At 43.9% G+C, this 24453-nt stretch overlaps 1 protein-coding gene across 1 annotated transcript in view; it reads left to right on the top strand.

Annotated features, from left to right (window-relative positions):
* The window catches only part of RPGRIP1L (RPGRIP1 like), a 161938-nt gene that overhangs the window by 32080 nt on the left and 105405 nt on the right, over positions 1-24453 (top strand). Inside the window, exons 7-8 of the mRNA XM_069738570.1 lie at positions 18030-18135; positions 23877-24023. Coding sequence (XP_069594671.1) covers positions 18030-18135; positions 23877-24023 — 253 coding nt within the window. The remainder of the gene's footprint in view (positions 1-18029; positions 18136-23876; positions 24024-24453) is intronic.

Raw genomic sequence — 24453 nt, 5'->3', positions numbered from 1 at the left:
TTGTGAAAGATTCCATTCTTAATATTAAAAGGAGGATTTTTTTTTTTAAATCTCATTTTAATTTGAGAATTATACAGCCAATCTAACATGGTTTATCAAAGTTAGTACACCAGCCACATCAGGATTAAGAAATGTGTGTAAGGTGCCTTTACACATGCTCGGCTCTGCTGTTCTGAGGTACCAGTCCACATACTTTGCTCTCCTATTCCAATGCACCTGTCTGCATAGTTTGCTCTGTTGTTCCAAAGCATCTGGCTGCATTCTCCACTATGCTGTTCCAGTGGTCTTATCTGCATACTTAAATCTGCTGTTACAATGCGCCTGTCTGCACACTTCACTCTGCTGTTCCAGTGCGCCTATCTGCATACTTCACTCTGCTGCTACAATGCGCCTATCTGCATACTTCACTCTGCTGCTACAATGCGCCTATCTGCATACTTCACTCTGCTGCTACAATGCGCCTATCTGCATACTTCACTCTGCTGCTACAATGCGCCTATCTGCATACTTCACTCTGCTGCTACAATGCGCCTATCTGCATACTTCACTCTGCTGCTACAATGCGCCTATCTGCATACTTCGCTCTGCTGTTCCAGTGCGCCTATCTGCATACTTCGCTCTGCTGTTCCAGTGCGCCTATCTGCATACTTCACTCTGCTGCTACAATGCGCCTATCTGCATACTTCGCTCTGCTGTTCCAGTGCGCCTATCTGCATACTTCACTCTGCTGTTCCAGTGCGCCTATCTGCATACTTCACTCTGCTGTTCCAGTGCGCCTATCTGCATACTTCACTCTGCTGTTCCAGTGCGCCTATCTGCATATTTCACTCTGCTGCTACAATGCGCCTATCTGAATACTTCGCTCTGCTGTTCCAATGCGCCTGTCTGCATACTTCACTCTGCTGTTACAATGCGCCTATCTGCATACTTCACTCTGCTGTTCCAATGTGCCTGTCTGCATACTTCACTCTGCTGTTCCAATGCGCCTATCTGCATATTTCGCTCTGCTGTTCCAATGCGCTTGTCTGCATACTTCACTCTGCTGTTACAATGGTCCTATCTGCATACTTCACTCTGCTGTTCCAGTGCGCCTATCTGAATACTTCGCTCTGCTGTTACAATCCACCTGTCTGCACACTTCACTCTGCTGTTCCAGTGCGCCTATCTGAATACTTCGCTCTGCTGTTCCAATGCGCCTGTCTGCATACTTCACTCTGCTGTTACAATGCGCCTGTCTGCACACTTCACTCTGCTGCTACAATGCGCCTATCTGCACACTTCACTCTGCTGTTCCAATGCGCCTGTCTGCATACTTCACTCTGCTGTTCCAATGCGCCTATCTGCATATTTCGCTCTGCTGTTCCAATGCGCTTGTCTGCATACTTCACTCTGCTGTTACAATGGTCCTATCTGCATACTTCACTCTGCTGTTCCAGTGCGCCTATCTGAATACTTCGCTCTGCTGTTACAATCCACCTGTCTGCACACTTCACTCTGCTGTTCCAGTGCGCCTATCTGAATACTTCGCTCTGCTGTTCCAATGCGCCTGTCTGCATACTTCACTCTGCTGTTCCAGTGCGCCTGTCTTCACACTTCACTCTGCTGTTTCTTTTCTCCTGTCTGCACAGTTCACTTTGCTGTTCCAAGGTGACTGTTTGCATACTTTGCTCTGCTATTCCAAGGTATCTGTCTGCATAGTTCACTCTGCTATTCCAAGGTGCCTGTCTGCACATCCAGCTCTGCCTTTCCATAGCCAAGATACCATCCTGCATACCCAGCTCTGCCATTCCACGCCCAAGATGCCATCCAGCCTTTTCAGCTCTTATTTTCCACCTCTCAGTTGCCGTTCAGCCTCCCAGTTCTGCTATTCTCCGTTGCACCATCGCCTCCGTTCCGTGCTGCTCATCCTGACCTACGGCTTGGTGAATAAGCTTCCCCAAAGTGAGCCACAACACTTAAGTTTTCTGTCATTTAATTGGAGCGCTGATCTGGACTTGACATCACATTTTCGGCTTCTCGGAGGATTTGCCCGACTTTGGCCTTTACCTTTTTAGGTTTGTCATGCTATGAGCTAATGTATTAAGGTGTGCTGGCAGAGGACAGAGCTGGAAATCCAGAGCACATGAAACCAAAAAAAAAATCGCTAGTTTCATTTTGTGGAGCAGTTCAAAGTGGAAACTAAACTGCTTTATTGCAAGGAGAAAAAAAATCCATTTTGATCACTGCGTCCCACGTGCTTACAATGTATAATTGGCCGGTAAGATTTGGCAACAACATGCCCGTTAGCTCTCTAGGCTTTGAAGTTGGCCCAAGTTTCGTTTTTTTTTTTTTTTTCCCTCCTTATTCTTCATGTTTTGTGACCCTTTACAGGAACACTGTGCTGTGTTTCTTGCATGTGTTCTACATAATGCATCATTAGTAAAGAATCCGGAGTTACAAGTAGCATGTGTATCTTTTCAGTCTTTGATCCAAAATTATTATTAAAATAGAAAGCTTATAAACATCCTTTTTTTTTTTCTGAAAATGTAAGAAAATAAAAAAAAGCCTGTAAGAATAGGAAATAATAGGTGAGAGGAAAGTATATTAATTCATATGCTGTGCAAGCCGTAAAAGCGCTTTAAACATATTTTATTGGCGGCTAGTAAAAAACATTTATAGAACGTTACCTTTTTAAGCTTGCCCAGTTTGCAGTGGTTTGAACTTTTTTTTGTCCAGATGCTCGTACGTCTTCAAAAGGATTATTGGGACTAATAGGGTAAAAAAAACAACACAATTTCTAGTCCGAAATGTGAGAATAAAAAGAAGTTCAAGGGAAAAGAATGTGTGACAAGTGTAATAAATTATAAGAAATTCATAGGGACAAATCAGTTAGTTTACACCACTCATAACCCCCAGTGTCGCACTGTTTTTTTTTTTCTGTTATATTAGCTACAATGGCGCTTTCCATTATAAAAAGGCCTGGCGCAAAAAAATGGAAGCTATAATGCCAGCAAGCACTAGGAGAGGATCATAAAAGATGCTCTGAAAGGGTATCTGTGAGTAAGATCACCCCTCCTAATCTGTCTATAAGGGCATGTAGGTCATAGGAGGCTGAATAAAATGACACCTTGATATCTATGATCTGATGTCTTGTTCCCGAGATATCCACGTTTTTCTTAATATGTAAATGAGCTCTTAAGATCTATGGGCCGGACATAGATCTCACGGAGAATTTGCCTCCAGAGATTATTGTAAATGAAAGGTGGTGTCACCAGTGTGACATTGTGCTCTCCTCATCTATATTTCTCAAACTAGTGATAAGCCTTGGAGGCAGATTCGAAATCTACAGTACAGACCAAAAGTTTGGACACACCTTCTCATTTAAAGAGTTTTCTGTATTTTCATGACTATGAAATTTGTAAATTCACACTGAAGGCATCAAAGCTATGAATTAACACATGTGGAATTATATACTTAACAAAAAAGTGTGAAACAACTGAAATTATGTCTTACATTCTAGGTTCTTCAATGTAGCCACCTTTTGCTTTGATGACTGCTTTGCACACTCTTGGCATTCTCTTGATGAGCTTCAAGAGGTAGTCACCGGGAATGGTCTTCCAACAATCTTGAAGGAGTTCCCAGAGATGCTTAGCACTTGTTGGCCCTTTTGCCTTCAGTCTGCGGTCCAGCTCACCCCAAACCATCTCGACTGGGTTCAGGTCTGGTAACTGTGGAGGCCAGATCATTTGGCGTAGCACCCCATCACTCTCCTTCTTGGTCAAATAGCCCTTACACAGCCTGGAGGTGTGTTTGGGGGTCATTGTCCTGTTGAAAAATAAATGATGGTCCAACTAAACGCAAACCGGATGGAATAGCATGCCGCTGCAAGATGCTGTGGTAGCCATGCTGGTTCAGTATGCCTTCAATTTTGAATGAATCCCCAACAGTGTCACCAGCAAAGCACCCCCACTATCACACATCCTCCTCCATGCTTCACGGTGGGAACCAGGCATGTAGAGTCCATCCGTTCACCTTTTCTGCCTCGCACAAAGACACGGTGGTTGGAACCAAAGATCTCAAATTTGGACTCATCAGACCAAAGCACAGATTTCCACTGGTATAATGTCCATTCCTTGTGTTATTTAGCCAAAACAAGTCTTTTCTGCTTGTTGCCTGTCCTTAGCAGTGGTTTCCTAGCAGCTATTTTACCATGAAGGCCTGCTACACAAAGTCTCCTCTTAACAGTTGTTGTAGAGATGTGTCTGCTGCTAGAACTCTGTGTGGCATTGATCTTGTCTCTAATCTGAGCTGCTGTTAACCTGTGATTTCTGAGGCTGGTGACTCGGATAAACTTATCCTCAGAAGCAGAGGTGACTCTTGGTCTTCCTTTCCTGGGGCGGTCCTCATGTGAGCCAGTTTCTTTGTAGCGCTTGATGGTTTTTGCAACTGCACTTGGGGACACTTTCAAAGTTTGCCCAATTTTTCTGACTGACTGACCTTCATTTCTTAAAGTAAAGATGGCCACTCGTTTTTCTTTACTTAGCTGCTTTTTTCTTGCCTTAATACAAATTCTAACAGTCTATTCAGTAGGACTATCAGCTGTGTATCCACCAGACTTCTGCTCAACACAACTGATGGTCCCAACCCCATTTATAAGGCAAGAAATCCCACTTATTAAACCTGATAGGGCACACCTGTGAAGTGAAAACCATTCCCGGTGACTACCTCTAGAAGCTCATCAAGAGAATGCCAAGAGTGTGCAAAGCAGTCATCAAAGCAAAAGGTGGCTATTTTGAAGAACCTAGAATATAAGACATAATTTCAGCTGTTTCACACTTTTTTGTTAAAGGGAACCTGTCACCCCGAAAATCGCGGGTGAGGTAAGCCCACCGGCATCAGGGGCTTATCTACAGCATTCTGTAATGCTGTAGATAAGCCCCCGATGTTACCTGAAAAAGGAGAAAAAGACGTTATATTATACTTACCCAGGGGCAGTCCCGCTGCTGGTCAAGTCGGATGGGCGTCTCCGGTCCGCTGCGGCGCCTCCCATCTTCTTTCCATGACGTCCTCTTCTGATCTTCAGCCACGGCACCGGCGCAGGCGTACTTTGCTCTGCCCTCTTGAGGGCAGAGGATAGTACTGCAGTGCGCAGGCGCCGGAAAGGTCAGAGGCCCGGCGCCTGCGCACTGCAGTACTTTGTCTGCCCTCAACAGGGCAGAGCAAAGTACGCCTGCGCCGGAGCCGTGGCTGAAGATCAGAAGAGGACGTCATGGAAAGAAGATAGGAGGCGCCGCAGCGGACCAGAGACGCCCATCCGACCTGACCAGCAGCGGGACCGCCCCTGGGTAAGTATAATATAACGTCTTTTTCTCCTCTTTCAGGTAACATCGGGGGCTTATCTACAGCATTACAGAATGCTGTAGATAAGCCCCTGATGCCGGTGGGCTTACCTCACCCGCGATTTTCGGGGTGACAGGTTCCCTTTAAGTATATAATTCCACATGTGTTAATTCATAGTTTTGATGCCTTCAGTGTGAATTTACAATTTTCATAGTCCTGAAAATACAGAAAAATCTTTAAATGAGGTGTGTCCAAACTTTTGGTCTGTACTGTATGTTCGGCCCATAGATCTTAACAGCTCATTTAAATATTAAGGAAAAGGTGGATTTTTCAGGAATCATTTATCGGATTACAGATATCAAGGTATCATTTATCACAATTTCTATAAGCGTACCTCTCATATAGACGGTTTAGGAGGGCTGGTCCTACTGACCGATTCCCTTTAAAAGGTCATTCATAAACTTGAACCTCATCTTAAAAACACAGTCGCTAATTTTTAATTTTTCACCGGGAAGAATGTGGCAGCTGATCTGTCACCTGTGCCAAGGAAACTGTCATCAAAAAATGACCTACTTTTTTAAAATCAGGTTTTCTTGTTACATGTATGTTTAAAAAATGGCAATTATTTTTTTCATATCAAAAACTTTATTAAAAAAATAAATAATCTTGCAATTTTCACAGTGGCCACTGAAGCTTTTTTTTTTTAAACTCGGTTCCCTGAAAAATTGCCCACATGAAAATTGCCCACATGAAAAATGCCCACATAAAAATTGTCCACACGAAAATTGCCCACACGGAAAATTGCCAATTGCAGCATCACAAAGTTTCAGATCTATGATATTTGAGGTGAAAGGTGAGGATGTTCACATGATGTGTGATCAACTTGTGATTTACAGCTGACCTAGTGCAAAACTGCAAACATGCTGTGGTTTGTAGCAGTCTGTCATTATCAGTGATAGATCTAGTCTGCTCTCATCTCTCACTGATTCTGCCGTACTCCTCCCACCAGCCCAGAACAGCAGCACATGCAGAAACAGCAGCAGTGCGATCCAGAGGAGCCATCACTGCTATCAGTTCCCACAAAAGAATCACTGTATTATCTGTGGAGTTACATGGGACTGCAGGTCAGATCTAATACATTATCATCTCAGTGGGTGCCCACCAAAAGCAGGGTGCTGAGATAGATGGTCCTGGAAGCCCAGAAGGCACCGCAGAAAGGTGAGATTCTGTCAGAGGAGCCAGCAGTGCCATAGCAGCTCCGCTCTCCCATTGACTTCAGTGGCAGTGAATCTGGGGCCTGCACTTCCTTCCCTGTCCACTTATGACTACTAAGAGTAAGAGTGAACAGATCCCACCTAGTTATGTATCATACACATATACTGCAGGTTCAGGCAGGCATAGGATGGAAGGAAATGCAGAGTGGATTTGAATAAGGGTCTCTAGGCCCAGATACATCACAATGAGAGTGGAATAAGGGTCTCTAGGCCCAGACACACCACAATGAGAGAGGAATAAGGGTCTCTAGGCCCAGACCCACCACAATGAGAGTGGAATAAGGGTCTCTAGGCCCAGACACACCACAATGAGAGTGGAATAAGGGTCTCTAGGCCCAGACCCACCACAATGAGAGTGGAATAAGGGTCTCTAGGCCCAGACACACCACACTGAGAGTGCAATAAGGGTCTCTAGGCCCAGACACGACAATGAGAGTGGAATAAGGGTCTCTAGGCCCAGACAAACAGCACTGAGAGTGGAATAAGGGTCTCTAGGCCCAGACACCACAATGAGAGTGGAATAAGGGTCTCTAGGCCAAGACCCACCACAAAGAGTGGAGTAAAGGTCTCTAGGCCCAGACACACCACACTGAGAGTGGAATAAGGGTCTCTAGGCCCAGACACACCACACTGAGAGTGGAATAAGGGTCTCTAGGCCCAGATATACCACACTGAGAGTGGAATAAGGGTTCCTAGGCCCAGACACCACAATGAGAGTGGAATAAGGGTCTCTAGGCCCAGACAAACCGCACTGAGAGTGGAATAAGGGTCTCTAGGCCCAGACCCACCACAATGAGTGGAATAAGGGTCTATAGGCCAAGACCCACCACAAATAGTGGAATAAGGGTCTCTAGGCCCAGACACCACAATGAGAGTGGAATAAGGGTCTCTAGGCCCAGACACACCACAATAAGAGTGGAATAAAGGTCTTTAGGCCCAGACACACCACACTGAGAGTGGAATAAGGGTCTCTAGGCCCAGACACACCACACTGAGAGTGGAATAAGGGTCTCTAGGCCCAGACATACCACACTGAGAGTGGAATAAGGGTTCCTAGGCCCAGACACCACAATGAGAGTGGAATAAGGGTCTCTAGGCCCAGACACACCACAATGAGAGTGGAATAAAGGTCTCTAGGCCCAGACACACCACACTGAGAGTGAAATAAGGGTCTCTAGGCCCAGACACACCACACTGAGAGTGAAATAAGGGTCTCTAGGCCCAGACCCACCACACTGAGAGTGGAATAAGGGTCTCTAGGCCCAGACACACCACACTGAGAGTGGAATAAGGATCTCTAGGCCCAGACACACCGCACTGAGAGTGGAATAAGGGTCTCTAGGCCCAGACATACCACAATGAGAGTGGAATAAGGGTCTCTAGGCCCAGACACACCACAATGAGAGTAGAATTATTGTTAGCACAGTGGAATGACAACTCCTAAGAACAGAATCCGTACTCTGGGACTAGGAATGAGTGAACCGAACCTATAGAACCTGGAGAAGTAAACTGCGCCCAGAGACCTCTGTTGAAATCCATTCTGCATTTTCTTTGCTGCCTGTGTTGTGCTGTATTGTATTTCAATGGAGCCCATGGAAGTCAAGGACAATCACCCGGCAGCTAATTATTTGCAGGTATGCAATGATTCTTTAATAAACCTAAGTTATTGTTGTTATTAGAACTCCTTAATAAACTGTTCTTAATAAACTTGTTGGTAGTTTTTTATGTGGGCAATTTTCGCCGACATTCTTCTGTGCAGCAGAGCATCTCAACTATAATTCTATACTATTCTCTGTTCTGCAGAGCATCTCACGTATACCTGCATACTATCCCCCTGTCCTGCAGAGCATTTAACCTATAGATCTTTGCTATTCTCTATCCTGCAGAGCAACTCACCTATAATTCTAGATTATTCTTCTGCCTTGCAGAGCATCTCACCTATAATTCTATATTATTATTCTTCCCTGCAGAGCAGCTCACGTATACCTGCATAATATCCCCCTGTCCTGCAGAGCGTTTAAGCTATATCTCTTTGCTATTCTCTGTCCTGCAGAGCTTCTCACTTATAATTCTATATTATTCTTCTGCGTTGCAGAGCATCTCACGTATACCTGCATAATGTCCCCCTGTCATCCAGAGCATTTAACCTATATCTCTTTGCTATTCTCTGTCCTGCAGAGCATCTCACCTATAATTCTATATTATTCTTCTGACCTGCAGAGCATCTCCCGTATACCTGCATACTATCCCCCTGTCCTGCAGAGCATCTCACCTATAATTATATATCATTCTTCTGCCCTGCAGAGCATCTCAAGTATACATGCATATACTATCCCCTGTCCTACATAGCATTTAACCTATAATTCAGCCTGTGGGCAAATTTCTGTGGGCATTCTTCACCTTGCACCTCAAATATCATGGATCTGAAACTTTGTGATGCTGCAATTGACAATTTTCTGTGTGGGCAATTTTCCGTGTGGGCAATTTTCCGTGTGGGCAATTTTCCGTGTGGGCAATTTTCCGTGTGAGCAATTTTCCTTTGGGCAATTTTCCTGTGGTCAAATTTCCTGTGTGCATTTTTCCTGTGGGCTTTTTTCTGGTCACCGTATAAATACATTATGTGAACCCAACCTAAAGGGATAATTGATAAGTGCCTAATTGCATCACCAAAAAATCAAGAGGTCCAGAGACCCCATTACTGCACACCGGTCAGTTGATGTGAAGTGTTTGAATGGAGCTGTGGATCAGCATGTGAGACCACTAGTGATGAGCTCGGGTGACTTCTGAGTATTTATGACTGCTCGGAGATTTATTTTTCATCGTGGCATTGAATGATTTGCAGCTACTAGCCAGGCTGAATATATGTGGGGGTTGCCTGGTTGCTAGGGAATCCCCACATGTAATCAAGCTGGCTAGTAGCTGTAAATTATTCAATGCCACGATGAAAACTAAATCTCCGAGCAGTCATAAATACTCGGTGGTCACCCGAGCGTGCTCGAGAAAACCCGAGCAACAAGTATATTCGCTCATCACTAGAGATCACCCCTCCTCCATTCACTTCTAAGAGACTGATTGTGGAACAGTGGTCCCACTTGATCACTATTGCTACATTCACTTGGAGCTTTAGGACCCCTGATCTCGCGATTGGCGGGCAAGATTGCTGTTATTGTACATGTCTACATATTATTGTCAAGGGACCCTACTAAGAAGTAGCAAAGAAAAGCTAAAAAAATAGATGAAGAAGAACACATAAGATTCGGATGTGAAGGGGCTCAAAAAGGAGACGGGTGGGCTCTCTTACAGCAAAACACTGGAAAAGTGCCACTTGAGACATGGTGACTAAGGGTACTTTCACACTAGCGTTTTTTTAAATCCGTCACAATGCGTCGTTTTACAGAAAAAACGCATCCTGCAAAAGTGCTTGCAGGATGCGTTTTTTCCCCATAGACTTCTATTGACGACGCATTTGCGACGGATTGGCACACTTCGCATCCGTCTTGCGACGGATGCGTCGTGCTTTGGCGGACCGTCGGGAGAAAAAAACCCTACATGTAAAGTTTTTTTCTCATGACGGACCGCTTTTTCCGACCACGCATGCGCGGCCGGAACTCCGCCCCCACCTCCCCGCACCTTACAATGGGGCAGCGGATGCGCCGGAAAAATGCATCCGCTGCCTCCATTGTGCAATGCAGCAAACGCTAGCGTCGGAATCTCTCCCCGACGCATTGCGACGGGGAGATTCCGACGCTAGTGTGAAACAAGCCTTAGTGAACATTCTATAGGATCATTAACCTTGTGCAAGAAGAAAAGTTGTTTCCAAATGCTCTGTAAGGAGGAGTTCTCTACAGTAACAGTGATTAAGGTTTAAAATAATAATTTACATCGGTTTTCCCATCTCATGAAGTGATCACATCCTTATGATATGATTTTACTCGATACTGGATATTCTCACTATTGCTTCATTCACAAGGGGGACATGTTCTTGAGATCGGTGGCGGAATGATTTTTGTTTCACCAATGAGGCACAATCAGCCATTTTTGGGGAGAAAACACTTGATCTGACAACATGAATGAATCAATAGATCTTGGAATAATAATAAGTTCCACAATTTGATGTGTTTAAATAAAATGTTCCTGTGCTGAGATAATCTTATAAATGTGTACTGTGTGATGGTCATGTCTGACCGTACAGGAACTTGGTCTGATCATACCACATGTCCTGAGGAGGGGAGGAAGCAAAAGAGAATACAGACAGGACAGCACGTGATCACAGCTGATTTTTTTTATTGGAAATAAAACATTGTTTAAAAACAGGCAAGGAAATGTTTCATCTCACAAAAGGTATTCGTTTTGATCCCGTGCTCTAATGTCTGTGTACTCTCTTTTGCGTCCCCTCCTGTTCAGGAGATGTGGTATGATCAGATCATGTTCCTGCACTGTCAGACACGACCATTACACAGTACACATTTATAAGATTATCTCAGCATAGGAACATTTTATTTACACACATCCAATTGTGGAACTTATTATTATTCCAAGATCTATTGATTAAAATTAACTTTTGTTCATGGGAAAAATCCCTTTAAGTTTACAGATCAATAGATAAAGGGTCTTTGAAAGGTAAAGTACAAGTGTATTGGTAAGTACCATCCTTGTAGAGTTGTTCATTACTGATTTATGGTCCTGCAGATCTAGTATTTCACCAGTTTTTACTAGACCCGAACATATAAGATGGCCGACATCCAGAGAAGACTGATTGGGATTTAGAGGAGATCTCAACACTCTGAGGAGCAGTAGGAGATAGTGAGCGTTGGGCAATCCATATACACACGTCGGAACGCAGTGCCGCTTCTTCTCATCAGTCGTAATTTATGGGAGTATCGTGTTCAGGACGTCTGCTGTTTCAACATTAGGACACTTTTTTTTTCTCTCTCTCTCTTTTTTTGGGAATCAACCCAGTCATCCGAGCTTGTTTATCTTCATCGTAAGGACAATGAGGCAGGCCATGCCAAAACACATCCAGCTTTGATTTTTCTTAGAATAAAAAATAAGCATTTCAGGTCTTCAGCTGGATTACAGATGTTGGGGCTTTGTAGTTGGTTTTCTGGTTTGAAGATTGCCTTGTGACAATGTTTCCAATATGCGCACAAGTGTCGAGGAGTGCAAGTAAAAAAACAGTCTGCGTTATATTGAAAGGTTATCAAAGATTTCTCAAAATGTCGTTTATTATCCATGAAATCTCTTCTGAGACTTCTGCCTGCTTTACGTTAACGAGGCTTTGCCACCCACAAAGACACGTTCGCGTTCTATCGGGTGAACGCGAGCAATGCCGAATTTGGGCCAATGTGTTTTCTGTTATCTTCATGATTGGAGATTCTTCACAGTCACCAGATAATATGTGGGATCCATAATATACAGCAAGATGCTTAAAGGGGTATCCTCAGAATTATGCCCTATCCATAGAAAGGGGGTTCCCTTACTGACCGCCGCGGATCAGGATGCAGAGGTCATTACTGTATCAGTAATGTGACAGGTTCTAGAGAGAGGAACTCGGAAAGGAAACAGAACCGTCCTGAGAAGCAGGGCTGTGGAGTCGGAGCTCATTTTGGTGGAGTCGGTGTCATGAAAATTGAGGAGATGGAGGTTTGGCTTATCACCTGTGGAGTCGGAGTCGTGAAGTCGGAGTCAGAGCCCATTTTGGTGGAGTGTGTCATGGAAATTGAGGAGTCGGAGGTTTGGCTTATCACCTGTGGAGTCGGAGTCGTGGAGTCGGAGTCAGAGCCCATTTTGGTGGAGTGTGTCATTGAAATTGAGGAGATGGAGGTTTGGCTTATCAACTGTGGAGTCGGAGTCGTGGAGTCGGAGTCAGAGCCCATTTGGGTGGAGTCAGTGTCATGAAAATTGAGGAGTCTGAGTCAGAGGTTTGGCTTACCGACTCCACAGGCCTGCTTAGAAGGAAGAAAGAACAAATTGACTATATAATGATGCATGCGTCCTTCTGTCCGAAACTGGGATGGGCGGCGCCTGCACAATGTGGCGCTGGAGTCAGTGCATGACCGCACTACGGCGCCATTTTATCAAAGACACTCTGTATGCGAATTCGCAGACTGTGTGTTAAAAAAAATGGCGCCTGATAGAGCGGTATGCACGTGCGTTGGCTCCGACACCATTTTATTGAAGAATTGTACTTACATTGTCAACATGCCAGCCATCGCCATTCTCCCTATGTGCGCACTGCTATGTTGACGTTGTAGTACATTACTTCAATAAAATGGCACCGGAGACAGCAATTGCGCATACTGTGATCTCTGACACTATTTTATTGAAGGCTCTGTATATGTGAATTCCTATACACAGTGTCTTTAAAAAAGAATGGCGCCGGATAGTACGGTATGTGCATGTGCTGACTCCGGCGCCATTTTATTGAAGAATTCTACTACAACGTCAACATAGCAGTGCGCACCTGCCGGCCGTCGCAATTATGCCTATGGCTGGCACATGTGCACTGCTATGCTGACATTGTAGTACATTACTTCAATAAAATGGCGCCGGAGTCAGCACATGTTCGGACCGTGATCTTCAGTGCCATTTTATTGAAGATTCTGTATAAATGAACCAATAAAATGCTCACCACCTGGGCGTAGAACGGGTTCAATATCTAGTTGACTATAATGGCTTCACCCTATAAACATAATGCGCAGCAAGGTCAAAATGACACTGCTGTGTGCATGATCAGACTTGCAGTTGTGCTCAAAAGTTTACATACCCCTGCAGAATTTTTGCATTCTTGGCCTTTTTTCAGAGAATATGAATGATTCTGAGATCCTGTGTTCGATAGTGACCATGGCCTTCAGAACGTAAGGGCTCGATCAGACATCGGTTTTATTCACTTACTAGAAAATCAGTCAATGATGTGCAGAGTTTCATCAGGACGTCATCTGAGTTAGGTCCGACTTTCCTTGGGCAAAAACAAAAAATAGTTTTCTATCTTCTCCTATCTAGCCGTCAGTGAAAAACAGGCAGCACAGTGCTGTCCAATTTCTTTCACAGACCCATAAACTTATGTTGCTGATTTTTCATCGACTCGCGGATCAATATCGGACATGTGGATGTTGACTACTCTGTCTGCGAAAAAAATTGGACATGTGAGCAGCCTCATAGACTGTCGTATACTAGGTACAAGTTCTATCCATGAATGTTGTAATTTTTTTAAAGAGTTCATTGCATTTATGATACATCCTCAAGATAAGCTCCCACTGCTGCTGCTAACAGCTGATTGGTGAAGGTGCCGGACCCCCACTAGTCTGATAGTGATTACTTATCCTATGGATAGCTCCCTAATATCATAAGCCTGGAGCAATCCCTGTAATATGTAAGCTTTTGATGTACATGTCTTTTTGAGATTTTCTGATGAAGATGTGGCACTCTCAGATTTGTCGGTGTGGTCAATTCCACTCTTTAAGCCTCCATGGTTCTCTGTGGGTTTCATGTATAGCCCTCGCACCTATGATAGTCTATAGGGTCATCCAGACATCCATGTTCTCTGCGGGTTTCATGTATAGCCCTCGCACCTATGATAGTCTATAGGGTCATCCAGACATCCATGTTCTCTGCTGGTTTCATGGATAGCCCTCGTACCTATGATAGTCTATAGGGCCATCCAGATGTCCATGGTTCTCTGCGGGTTTCATAGATAGCCCTCGTACCTATGATAATCTATAGGGCCATCCAGATGTCCATGGTTCTCTGCTGGTTTCATGGATAGCACTCGTACCTATGATAGTCTTTAGGGCCATCCAGACGTCTATGGTTCTCTGTGGGTCTCATGGATCGCTCTCGTACCTATGATAATCTATAGGGCCATCCAGACGTCCATTGTTCTCTGCTGGTTTCATGGATCGCACTCGTACCTATGATAGTCTATAGGGCCATCCAGACGTCTATGGTTCTCTGTGGGTCTCATGGATCGCACTCATACCAATGATAATCTATAGGGCCATCCAGACGTCCATGGTTCTCTTCGGGTTTCATGGATAGCACTCGTACCTATGATAGTCTATAGGGCCATCCAGACGTCCATGGTTCTCTGCGGGTCTCATGGATCGCACTCGTACCTACGATAGCATATAGGGCCATCCAGACATCCATGGTTCTCTGCGGGTCTCATGGATAGCACTCGTACCTACGATAGTATATAGGGCCATCCAGACGTCCATGGTTCCCTGCTGGTTTCATGGATAGCACTCGTAACTATGCTAGTCTATAGGGCCATCCAGATGTCCATGATTCTCTGTGGGTTTCATGGATAGCCCTCGTACCTATGATAATCTATATGGCCATCCAGATGTCAATGGTTCTCTGCGGGTTTCATGGATAGCACTCGTACCTATGATAGTCTATAGAGCCATCCAGATGTCCATGATTCTCTGTGGGTTTCATGGATAGCCCTCGTACCTATGATAGTCTATAGGGCCATCCAGATGTCCATGGTTCTCTGTGGGTTTCATGGATACCCCTCGTACCTATGATAATCTATATGGCCATCCAGATGTCCATGGTTCTCTGCGGGTTTCATGGATAGCACTCGTACCTATGATAGTCTATAGGGCCATCCAGATGTCCATGGTTCTCTGTGGGTTTCATGGATACCCCTCGTACCTATGATAATCTATATGGCCATCCAGATGTCCATGGTTCTCTGCGGGTTTCATGGATAGCACTCGTACCTATGATAGTATATAGGGCCATCCAGACGTCCATGGTTCTCTGCGGGTTTCATGGATAGCACTCGTACCTATCATAGTCTATAGGGCCATCCAGATGTCCATGGTTCTTTACGGGTTTCATGGATAGCACTCGTACCTATGATAGTCTATAGGGCCATCCAGACGTCCAAGGTTCTCTGCGGGTCTCATGGATCTCACTCGTACCTATGATAGTCTATAGGGCCATCCAGATGTCCATGGTTCTCTGCGGGTTTCATGGATAGCACTCGTACCTATGATAGTCTATAGAGCCATCCAGATGTCCCTGGTTCTTTACGGGTTTCATGGATAGCACTCGTACCTATGATAGTCTATATGGCCACCCAGATGTCCATGGTTCTCTGCTGGTTTCATGGATAGCACTCGTACCTATGATAGTCTATAGGGCCATCTAGACGTCCAAGGTTCTCTGCGGGTCTCATGGATCTTACTCGTACCTATGATAGTCTATAGGGCCACCCAGATGTCCATGGTTCTCTGCTGGTTTCATGGATAGCACTCGTACCTATGATAGTCTATAGGGCCATCTAGACGTCCAAGGTTCTCTGCGGGTCTCATGGATCTCACTCGTACCTATGATAGTCTATAGGGCCATCCAGACGTCCAAGATGTCAAAGAAATCGCGGAGACTTGTCTGATATTGATCCGAGCATTGGATCAAAATTGCTAATACAAGTCTAGTAGGATGTCATCCGACTATAACATGGAAGAAGTTGGAGAATAGTGATGTGTGAATGAGGCCTTAGTCCTACTATTGATTTCCTTCTCATTGTTGGATGGATCCATTCTTCCTGATGTGAGCCGTGGGTTCATACATCACTAACCTGTAACTTAATCTCCAGTGCTTTCATCTTGGTAAGACCACGGTGCTGACTTGTGCTACGCGCAGTGTTGTGTCTGACGGCTGAATGTTATGGTGAGCCCCATCTGTTAGCGGTTTAGTGCTTCTTCTCATCTCCTGAACTAGATGAACAAGCCTAGTCATTTCTGAAATCTGACGGTGAGAAGTAAGTGACACTATATATTAAAACGCTGATGTTCTGTGTGGTTCTCATTAAAGGAAGACTCACGTCAAACCAGAAAATCTAATACCACATTATTCTGTGTGTTCCTTAAAGGGAACCTGTCCCGTTCTACATGCGGTCCGAACTGTGGACAGCACAGTGTATAGACGGAGAAGCTGAGCAGAATGATATATGGCTTTGTGGGAAAAGATTCAGTATAACTTGTATTTTATTAATTGAATTCCCTGGCATCTGTTTTTATAATAGTCCAGTGGGCGGTGCTACTATGTAAATCACTGAATAGGACCGCCCACTGGACTCACATGCAAATAAACAGTAGGGATTTCAATTAAGAAAATGCAAGTTTTACTGAAAATTTTCTCGCAAAAATATATATTAATTTGATCAGCTCCTCCTGCTCCTTATCATCACAGAACAAAGACCATTTTCAGCATGACAGGTTCCTTTTAAAGGGAGTGTGACACATCCGTGTGCTGTCTGTTTTTTTCTTGGCTGGATCCATACACATACGTTTAAAAGCTGATCCGTATCTCTGGTCCATATGCCTTGTATAGCGACTGCTCGGATGGCTGACCGCTATCTTTTATTCCACCATACATAGTGTTTTCTATGGGGAGAGTGGAGTACACCGCCACCGCAAACCTCTAGCCGTTGCCTGTCTCCTACGGATGCAAGTATCGGCTGTGTAATTCAACATGTTTGACCCCTTTACTCCCCAACATTATCTGCCAGAGAGTTAGGAGGTCCCTCTACACACTGGATGGTCCTCCTGCTTTACCCAAAACTAATGTATATAGGGCCCTTAAAGGGTCTGTCCCCAATTCAAAAGTTAATGTTTTCAAGCCCAGGAATAGGCACCTCCACACCCAACACTGCGTCCAAAGCCGGTCTCCTGGCATCATCATCCTGCAAGGGCATCAAATGACCGCTGCAGATAATCATCCGCCACTGATCAACCACAGCCCTAATCCTCTTCTACTCATACGATGAAGGTTACCTGCAGCCGATCAATGGATGCTGATGATATGTGTCACACACCCCCCAGATGTTGATATGTGTACATTCTATAGTGACAGAAAGATGCTAATCAGTGCTGAGAGCAGGGTTGGACCAGGAGGCACGAGGACAGTAGTCCTATAGAGATAATCTCCTGCTGATAAAATACTGATTATATTGAAACAGCAAACTCAGTCTTGTAAGTGACACATCGCTGAAATCAGGAAGCCATCTGGTGATACAGTACTGAATGCGGAGGTGAATATAGTTTTATAGTATATACCCCAACCAGGGCCCATTAGCTTGTGAAATATATAGTATCTCTACTTTTTCCTGCATTGTCGCCTTTCCTTTTTATCTTCTTTCATGGACCACATCAATTATCTCTTTATTCAGAGTTGCATGTGTTTATCATTGGTACAAACAAGTCATAATTACAGTAATCACCAGTCAATTTGCTGACAATCTGTCGCCTTTCCTACAAGAAATCACAGTACACATGACATTAGCAAATGAGAGCTCGTTACCTTGATGAAGTGCTACCTTTGCTCATTGCGGCTCTTCTGTCATTTTCTGTCTGATTCTCTCTTTATGTGCTGCGTCGTTCACCTTTATGACACTTGTTTGTGTTTGTTTTTTCTGTATCACAGGACAACTATCAAAGAGAACGTAGTCACAATTAAACTCCAGAAGCAGCTAGCAGACAAGAGCAGGGCTCTTACCGAGGTGGAGAGCAAATTCCATCTGCTTCAGGAGGTACAGCCTTCACTCCATTTATTGTCTATGGTACTACCAGTGATGTGACAGCCAGCAATCAGCAAGCCCAGCCGCTAGCAGTCAGTGTGCGCAAAGATCAATGTGACGGGAGTGGGAGCAGAGGGAGCTGTGACGTCACAGACTGCGCACAGTGCGATTGTAACATGGACTGTGCTGATGACGAGACTTCTGAAAAGTCTTCTGTCTAAAATACCCCTAGTGGTTAATCTTAAAATTGCAAGATTCCTTCCTTCCTTCTTTACCTTCCTTCCTCTCTTCCTTCCTTACTTCTTTCCTTTCCTTCCTTCCTTTTTTCTCTTTCCTTCCTTCCTTCCTTCCTTCCTTTCTTTTTTCCTTCCTTCCTTTCTTCTTTTTTCCTTCCTTCCTTCCTTCCTTCCTTTCCTTCCTTCATTTCTTCTTTCTTTCCTTCTTTCCTTCCTTCCTTTCTTTTCCTTCCTTCCTTCCTTCCTTCTATTTTCCCTTGCTTCCTTTCTTTCATTTCCTTCCTTCGTTTCTTCCCTCCCTTCTTATTTCCTTCCTTTCTTCTTTCCTTCTTTCCTTTCCTTCCTTCTTTTCTCCTTTCTTTCTTTCTCTTTCTTTCCTTCCTTCCTTTCTTTCCTTCCTTCTTTCCTCCCTTTCTTCTTTTCTTCCTTCCTTTCTTCTTTCCTTCCTTCCTTCTTTCTTTCCTTCCTTTCTTCTTTCTTTCCCTCCTCCATTTCTTCATTCCTTACTTTCTTCCTTCCTCTATATTTTTATTTCCTTCCTTTTTTCTTTCCTTCCATCCTTCCTTCCTCCTTTTCTTCTTTCATTCCTTCCTTTCTTATTTCTTTCCATTCTTCCTTCCTTCTTCTATTTCTTTTTTTCTTCCTCCCTTCTTTCCTTCCTTCCTTTCTTATTTATTTCCTTCCTTTCTTCTTTCTTTCCTTCCTCTCTATTTCTTCTTTCCTTTCCTTCCTTCCTTTCTTCTTATCTTCCTTCCTTCCTTTCTTATTTCCTTCCTTTCTTCTTTTTTCCTTTCTTCCTTCATTTCTTCTTTCTTTCCTTCCTTTCTTCTTTCCTTCCTTCCTTCCTTCTTTATTTCCTTCCTTCCCTTCTTCTTTCCTTCCTTCCTCCATTTCTTCTTTCCTTACTTTCTTCCTTTCTCTATTTTTTTCTTTCCTTCCTTCCTTTTTTCTTTCCTTCCGTCCTTCCTTCCTCCTTTTCTTCTTTCATTCCTTTCTTTCTTCATTCCTTTCTTCTTTCCTTCCTTCCTTTCTTATTTCCTTTCTTTCCTTCCTTCCTTTCTTCCTTCCTTCCTTCTTTCCTTCCTTTCTTTCCTTCCTTTCTTTCATTCCTTCATTCCTTCCTTTCTTCCTTTCTTTCTTTCCTTCCTTTCTTTTCTTCCTTTCTTTTCTTTCTTTCTTTCTTTCTTTCTTTCTTTCTTTCTTTTTCTTTCTTTCTTTCTTTCTTTCTTTCTTTCTTTCTTTCATTCCTTCCTTTGTATCCTTCCTTCATTGCTCTTTCTTCTTTCCTTCCTTTCTTCTTTCTTTCCTTTCTCCATTTCTTCTTTCTTTTCTTTCTTCCTTCCTTCCGCTATTTCTTTTTTCCTTCCTTCCCTCCTTCCTCCCTTTCTTCTTTCCTTCCTTCCATTTTTCTTTCCTTCCACCCTTCCTTCCTTCCTCTATTTCTTTTTTTCTTCCTTCCTTTTTTCTTCCTTCCTTCCTTCCTTTCTTATTTCTTTCCTTCCTTCCTTTCTTCTTTCTTTCCTTCCTCTCTATTTCTTCTTTCCTTCCTTCTTTCTTTCCTTCCTTCCTTTCTTATGTCCTTCCTTCCTTTCTTCTTTTTTCCTTCCTTCCTTCTTTCCTTTCTTCCTTCATTTCTTCTTTCCTTCCTTTCTTCTTTCCTTCTTTCCTTTCCTTCCTTCCTTTCTTCTTTCCTTCCTTCCTTCCTTTCCTTCCTTCATTCCTTCCTTTCTTTCTCCTTCCTTCCTCCCTTTCTTCCTTCCTTCCTTGCTTCCTTCTTTCTTTCTTTCCTTCCTTCCCTTCTTCTTTCCTTCCTTCCTTCCTCCATTTCTTCTTTCCTTACTTTCTTCCTTTCTCTATTTTTTTCTTTCCTTCCTTACTTTTTTCTTTCCGTCCGTCCTTCTTTCCTTCATCCTTTTCTTCTTTCATTCCTTCCTTTCTTCATTCCTTTCTTCTTTCCTTCCTTTCTTCTTTCTTTCCTTTCTTCCTTCTTTCCTCTACTTCTTTTTTCCTTCCTTCCTTTCTTCCTTCTTTCCTTCCTTTCTTATTTCTTTCCTTCCTTCCTTTCTTCTTTCTTTCTTTCCCTCCTTCTTTCTTTCCTTCCTTCCTTCCTTCCTTCCTTCCTTTCTTCCTTTCTTTCTATCTTTCTTTCTTTCCTTCCTTCCTTCTTTCCTTCCTTCCTTCCTTCCTTCCTTCCTTCCTTCGTATCCTTCCTTCATTCCTCTTTCTTCTTTCCTTCATTTCTTCTTTCTTTCCTTTCTCCATTTCTTCTTTCTTTTCTTTCTTCCTTCCTCTATTTCTTTTTTCCTTCATTCCCTCCTTTCTCCCTTTCTTCTTTCCTTCCTTCCTTTCTTTCCTTCCATCCTTACTTTCTTCCTTCCCCCTTTGTTCTTTCTTTCCTTCCTCCATTTCTTCCTTCCTTCCTTCCTTCCATTTCTTCCTTCCTTCCTCTATTTCTTATTTCCTTCCTTTCTTCTTTCCTTCCTTCCTTTCTTTCATTTCTTCCTTCCTTCCTCTATTTCTTCTTTCCCTACTTCCTTCCTATTCAGAATGTGATATAAAAAAATAATAAAATAAAACATTACCAAAATGTGTAGGAAAACTATAAAACTAAAGCCTGACACAAACAATCGGCCATTTTCTGATGATACACCTTTAGGACCAGAATTAGGATGCATTCTTCATAGGTTAAGCCTCATTTCCAAGTAAGTGCCAAGTCCTCGGGTCACTGACTTTTGATTATTGAATAATGATTTTTTTTTTGTGCAGATTTGTGGGTTAGCTTTGTGCCACACCTCGTCATATACATACATGACCCTTCTGCATGTTCCTTACATAGATATATTTTTCTATACATCATTTTTAGGCCATTAATATTTATGTCTCCTACTTTTGATCTCTGTTCCTGGATTTACATTTATACTGCTCTACGCCGGGCTCGGAGAGGCGTTTATTCATTAGATCTCTCATACACGCTGCCTTATCCAGAAGTGTGGAAAATTAGATGGCGTTCCTCCTTTTCATGTTCGCGAGAGTCTTTTTAAAGCCATTGAAGCAAATGGAGAGACGTTTTACTATTTATACACGGATGCCAAAGGCTTCTGTGCCCCTTGCAAGCATTGTGCTTCGATTTTTCTCTAAGGTGGTTCATTTCCAAATCCTCTTTCCCTTCCCATTGGCTCATATAATTCCTCTGCCTAGGGCTTGTATCCTCAGTTCTCCCATTGTAGAGAGATGACATCGGTCCGTCTTCTCGCTTCCTGTTCTTCATTGATCTGTGGTGGAGGATGAAATTATCCCATCTTCTCAATGACATGGGTGGTACAGCTCTCGGCTATTTCTGGCAATCCCATAAACAATTAATGGAGTTGTGGTGCCACACTCCATTCATACTGGGCACTTCAGAGCCCTCTTCTTGGGGTTGATGGGGGGCTCCAGTGGTGGGACCCTCAACTATTACAAAGCCGTTATCTTTCCACAAGAGCACTTTACTCGTTAAGCTTCAGATATTTTTATATGTTTACATGGGTTAATGATCTGGAGCTTAAAGCGTTACTGCCATCTCCAAGATCCTATCCCAACATGTAATAATAATAATAGCAAATAACTCCAATTAGAAGTGTAGTATAGTTCTTCTGACTCGCTTTGTCGTTTACCCCATGTGCAGGCTGCAACCCTCAGCGGTCAGCTGGTTATCGAGAATAGAGGGGTCCCACGTCATTTTTTTTATTATTTAAATAAATAATTTAAAAAGCGGCTTGGGTTCCCCCCATTTTTGACAACCAGCCAAGCTAAAGCAGACAGCTGCTTTTAAAGGGAACCTGTCACCCCGTTTTTTGAGATTGAGATATAAATACTGTTAAATAGGGCCTGTGCTGTGCGTTACTATGGTGTATGTAGTGTACCCTGATTCCCCATGTATGCCGAGAAATACATTACCAAAGTCGGCGTTTTCGCCTGTCAATCAGGCTGGTCTGGTCAGGTGGGCGTGTTCACAGCGTTCTTTTCTTCCCCAGGTTTCCGTTGGTGGCGTAGTGGTGTGCGCATGTCCAAGGTCCGGATTCCCTGTGCCCACGTGAAGACACAGCGCGCGATCTGCGCTGTCATTCCTTTCATCGGTGCGGGCGGCCATCTTCCTGGAGCCGCGCGTGCGCAGATGTAGTGCTCTGCTGCACGGGGCTTCAGGAAAATGGCCGCGGGATGCCGCGCGTGCGCAGAAGAGATCGCGGCGGCCATTTTCCCAAAGCCGAGTATACTTTGGGAAAATGGCCGCCGCGATCTCTTCTGCGCACGCGCGGCATCCCGCGGCCATTTTCCTGAAGCCCCGTGCAGCAGAGCACTACATCTGCGCACGCGCGGCTCCAGGAAGATGGCCGCCCGCACCGATGAAAGGAATGACAGCGCAGATCGCGCGCTGTGTCTTCACGTGGGCACAGGGAATCCGGACCTTGGACATGCGCACACCACTACGCCACCAACGGAAACCTGGGGAAGAAAAGAACGCTGTGAACACGCCCACCTGACCAGACCAGCCTGATTGACAGGCGAAAACGCCGACTTTGGTAATGTATTTCTCGGCATACATGGGGAATCAGGGTACACTACATACACCATAGTAACGCACAGCACAGGCCCTATTTAACAGTATTTATATCTCAATCTCAAAAAACGGGGTGACAGGTTCCCTTTAAACCAGCCAAGCTAAAGCAAACAGCTGCTTTTAAACCAGCCAAGCTAAAGCAGACAGCTGCTTTTAAACCAGCCAAGCTAAAGCAAACAGCTGCTTTTAAACCAGCCAAGCTAAAGCAAACATCTGCTTTTAAACCAGCCAAGCTAAAGCAAACAGCTGCTTTTAAACCAGCCAAGCTAAAGCAAACAGCTGCTTTTAAACCAGCCAAGCTAAAGCAAACATCTGCTTTTAAACCAGCCAAGCTAAAGCAAACAGCTGCTTTTAAACCAGCCAAGCTAAAGCAAACATCTGCTTTTAAACCAGCCAAGCTAAAGCAAACATCTGCTTTTTAACCAGCCAAGCTAAAGCAAACATCTGCTTTTAAACCAGCCAAGCTAAAGCAAACATCTGCTTTTAAACCAGCCAAGTTAAAGCAAACATCTGCTTTTAAACCAGCCAAGCTAAAGCAAACAGCTGCTTTTAAACCAGCCAAGCTAAAGCAAACATCTGCTTTTAAACCAGCCAAGCTAAAGCAAACATCTGCTTTTAAACCAGCCAAGCTAAAGCAAACAGCTGCTTTTAAACCAGCCAAGCTAAAGCAGACAGCTGCTTTTAATGCTAATTAATCATGTTAAAATCATACAATGTGATTTTCTGGATTTTATTTTTAGATTCTGCACCTGCGATAAAAATTACAGACCTCTCCATTCTTTGTAGGTGGGAAAACGTGCTAAAATCGGCAGAGTATCAAATACTTATTTCCCCCCACTGTATTTCAGTGAGAACATCTGATTTTGCATGTGTTGGTGTTGATCCAGATCTAATTGTTTTCTTACGTTGCTATGCTCCAGAATTTAAAAACCATGAAGACAAGTCAAGAAGCCTTTGTGATGGAAGTGGAGAACCTCAATAGTCAGCTAAAAGAGGAACGCCTGAAGAACTTTCACCTGGAGAAGCAAATGCAGTCAAACACCTTCTCCCAGCGCAGGGTCGAAGAGGTCGGTATCAATTGTTTGATATAGTGGACCCATAAAGTAGCTATGTACCAGGGAGTGATATTGTGCTGGGAAAAGGCTGAAAGGGAATCTTTCAGCGTTTTTTTGCTATGTAATCTTACAGCAGCATGATGTAGGGACAGGGACCCTGATTCCAGCAATGCATTACTTAGTTTACTGTATGCCACAGTTGTGATACAATCTGCTGCATATCAAGCAGAGCTCAGATTTTGCTTCGGTACAATCCAGCCCACCCCACTGATTAGCTGCTTTCTGTGTACACTGCAAGCTGCCAGTCACTGGTGGGGGCATGGTTGGACTAGCAGGCACAAGACACATAGTCCTTGGATGATAGTCTGGTCTGTGTTTAAACCACTCCCACACCACTGATTGGCAGTTTGCTGACAGTGTACACTGAAAGCAGCCAATCAGT

Source organism: Ranitomeya imitator, chromosome 9 (genome assembly GCF_032444005.1).
Source record: "Ranitomeya imitator isolate aRanImi1 chromosome 9, aRanImi1.pri, whole genome shotgun sequence".
NCBI lineage: Eukaryota > Metazoa > Chordata > Amphibia > Anura > Dendrobatidae > Ranitomeya > Ranitomeya imitator.
Note: the sequence above shows the minus strand (reverse complement) of the source record. Positions and strands in the feature narration are given on the sequence as shown.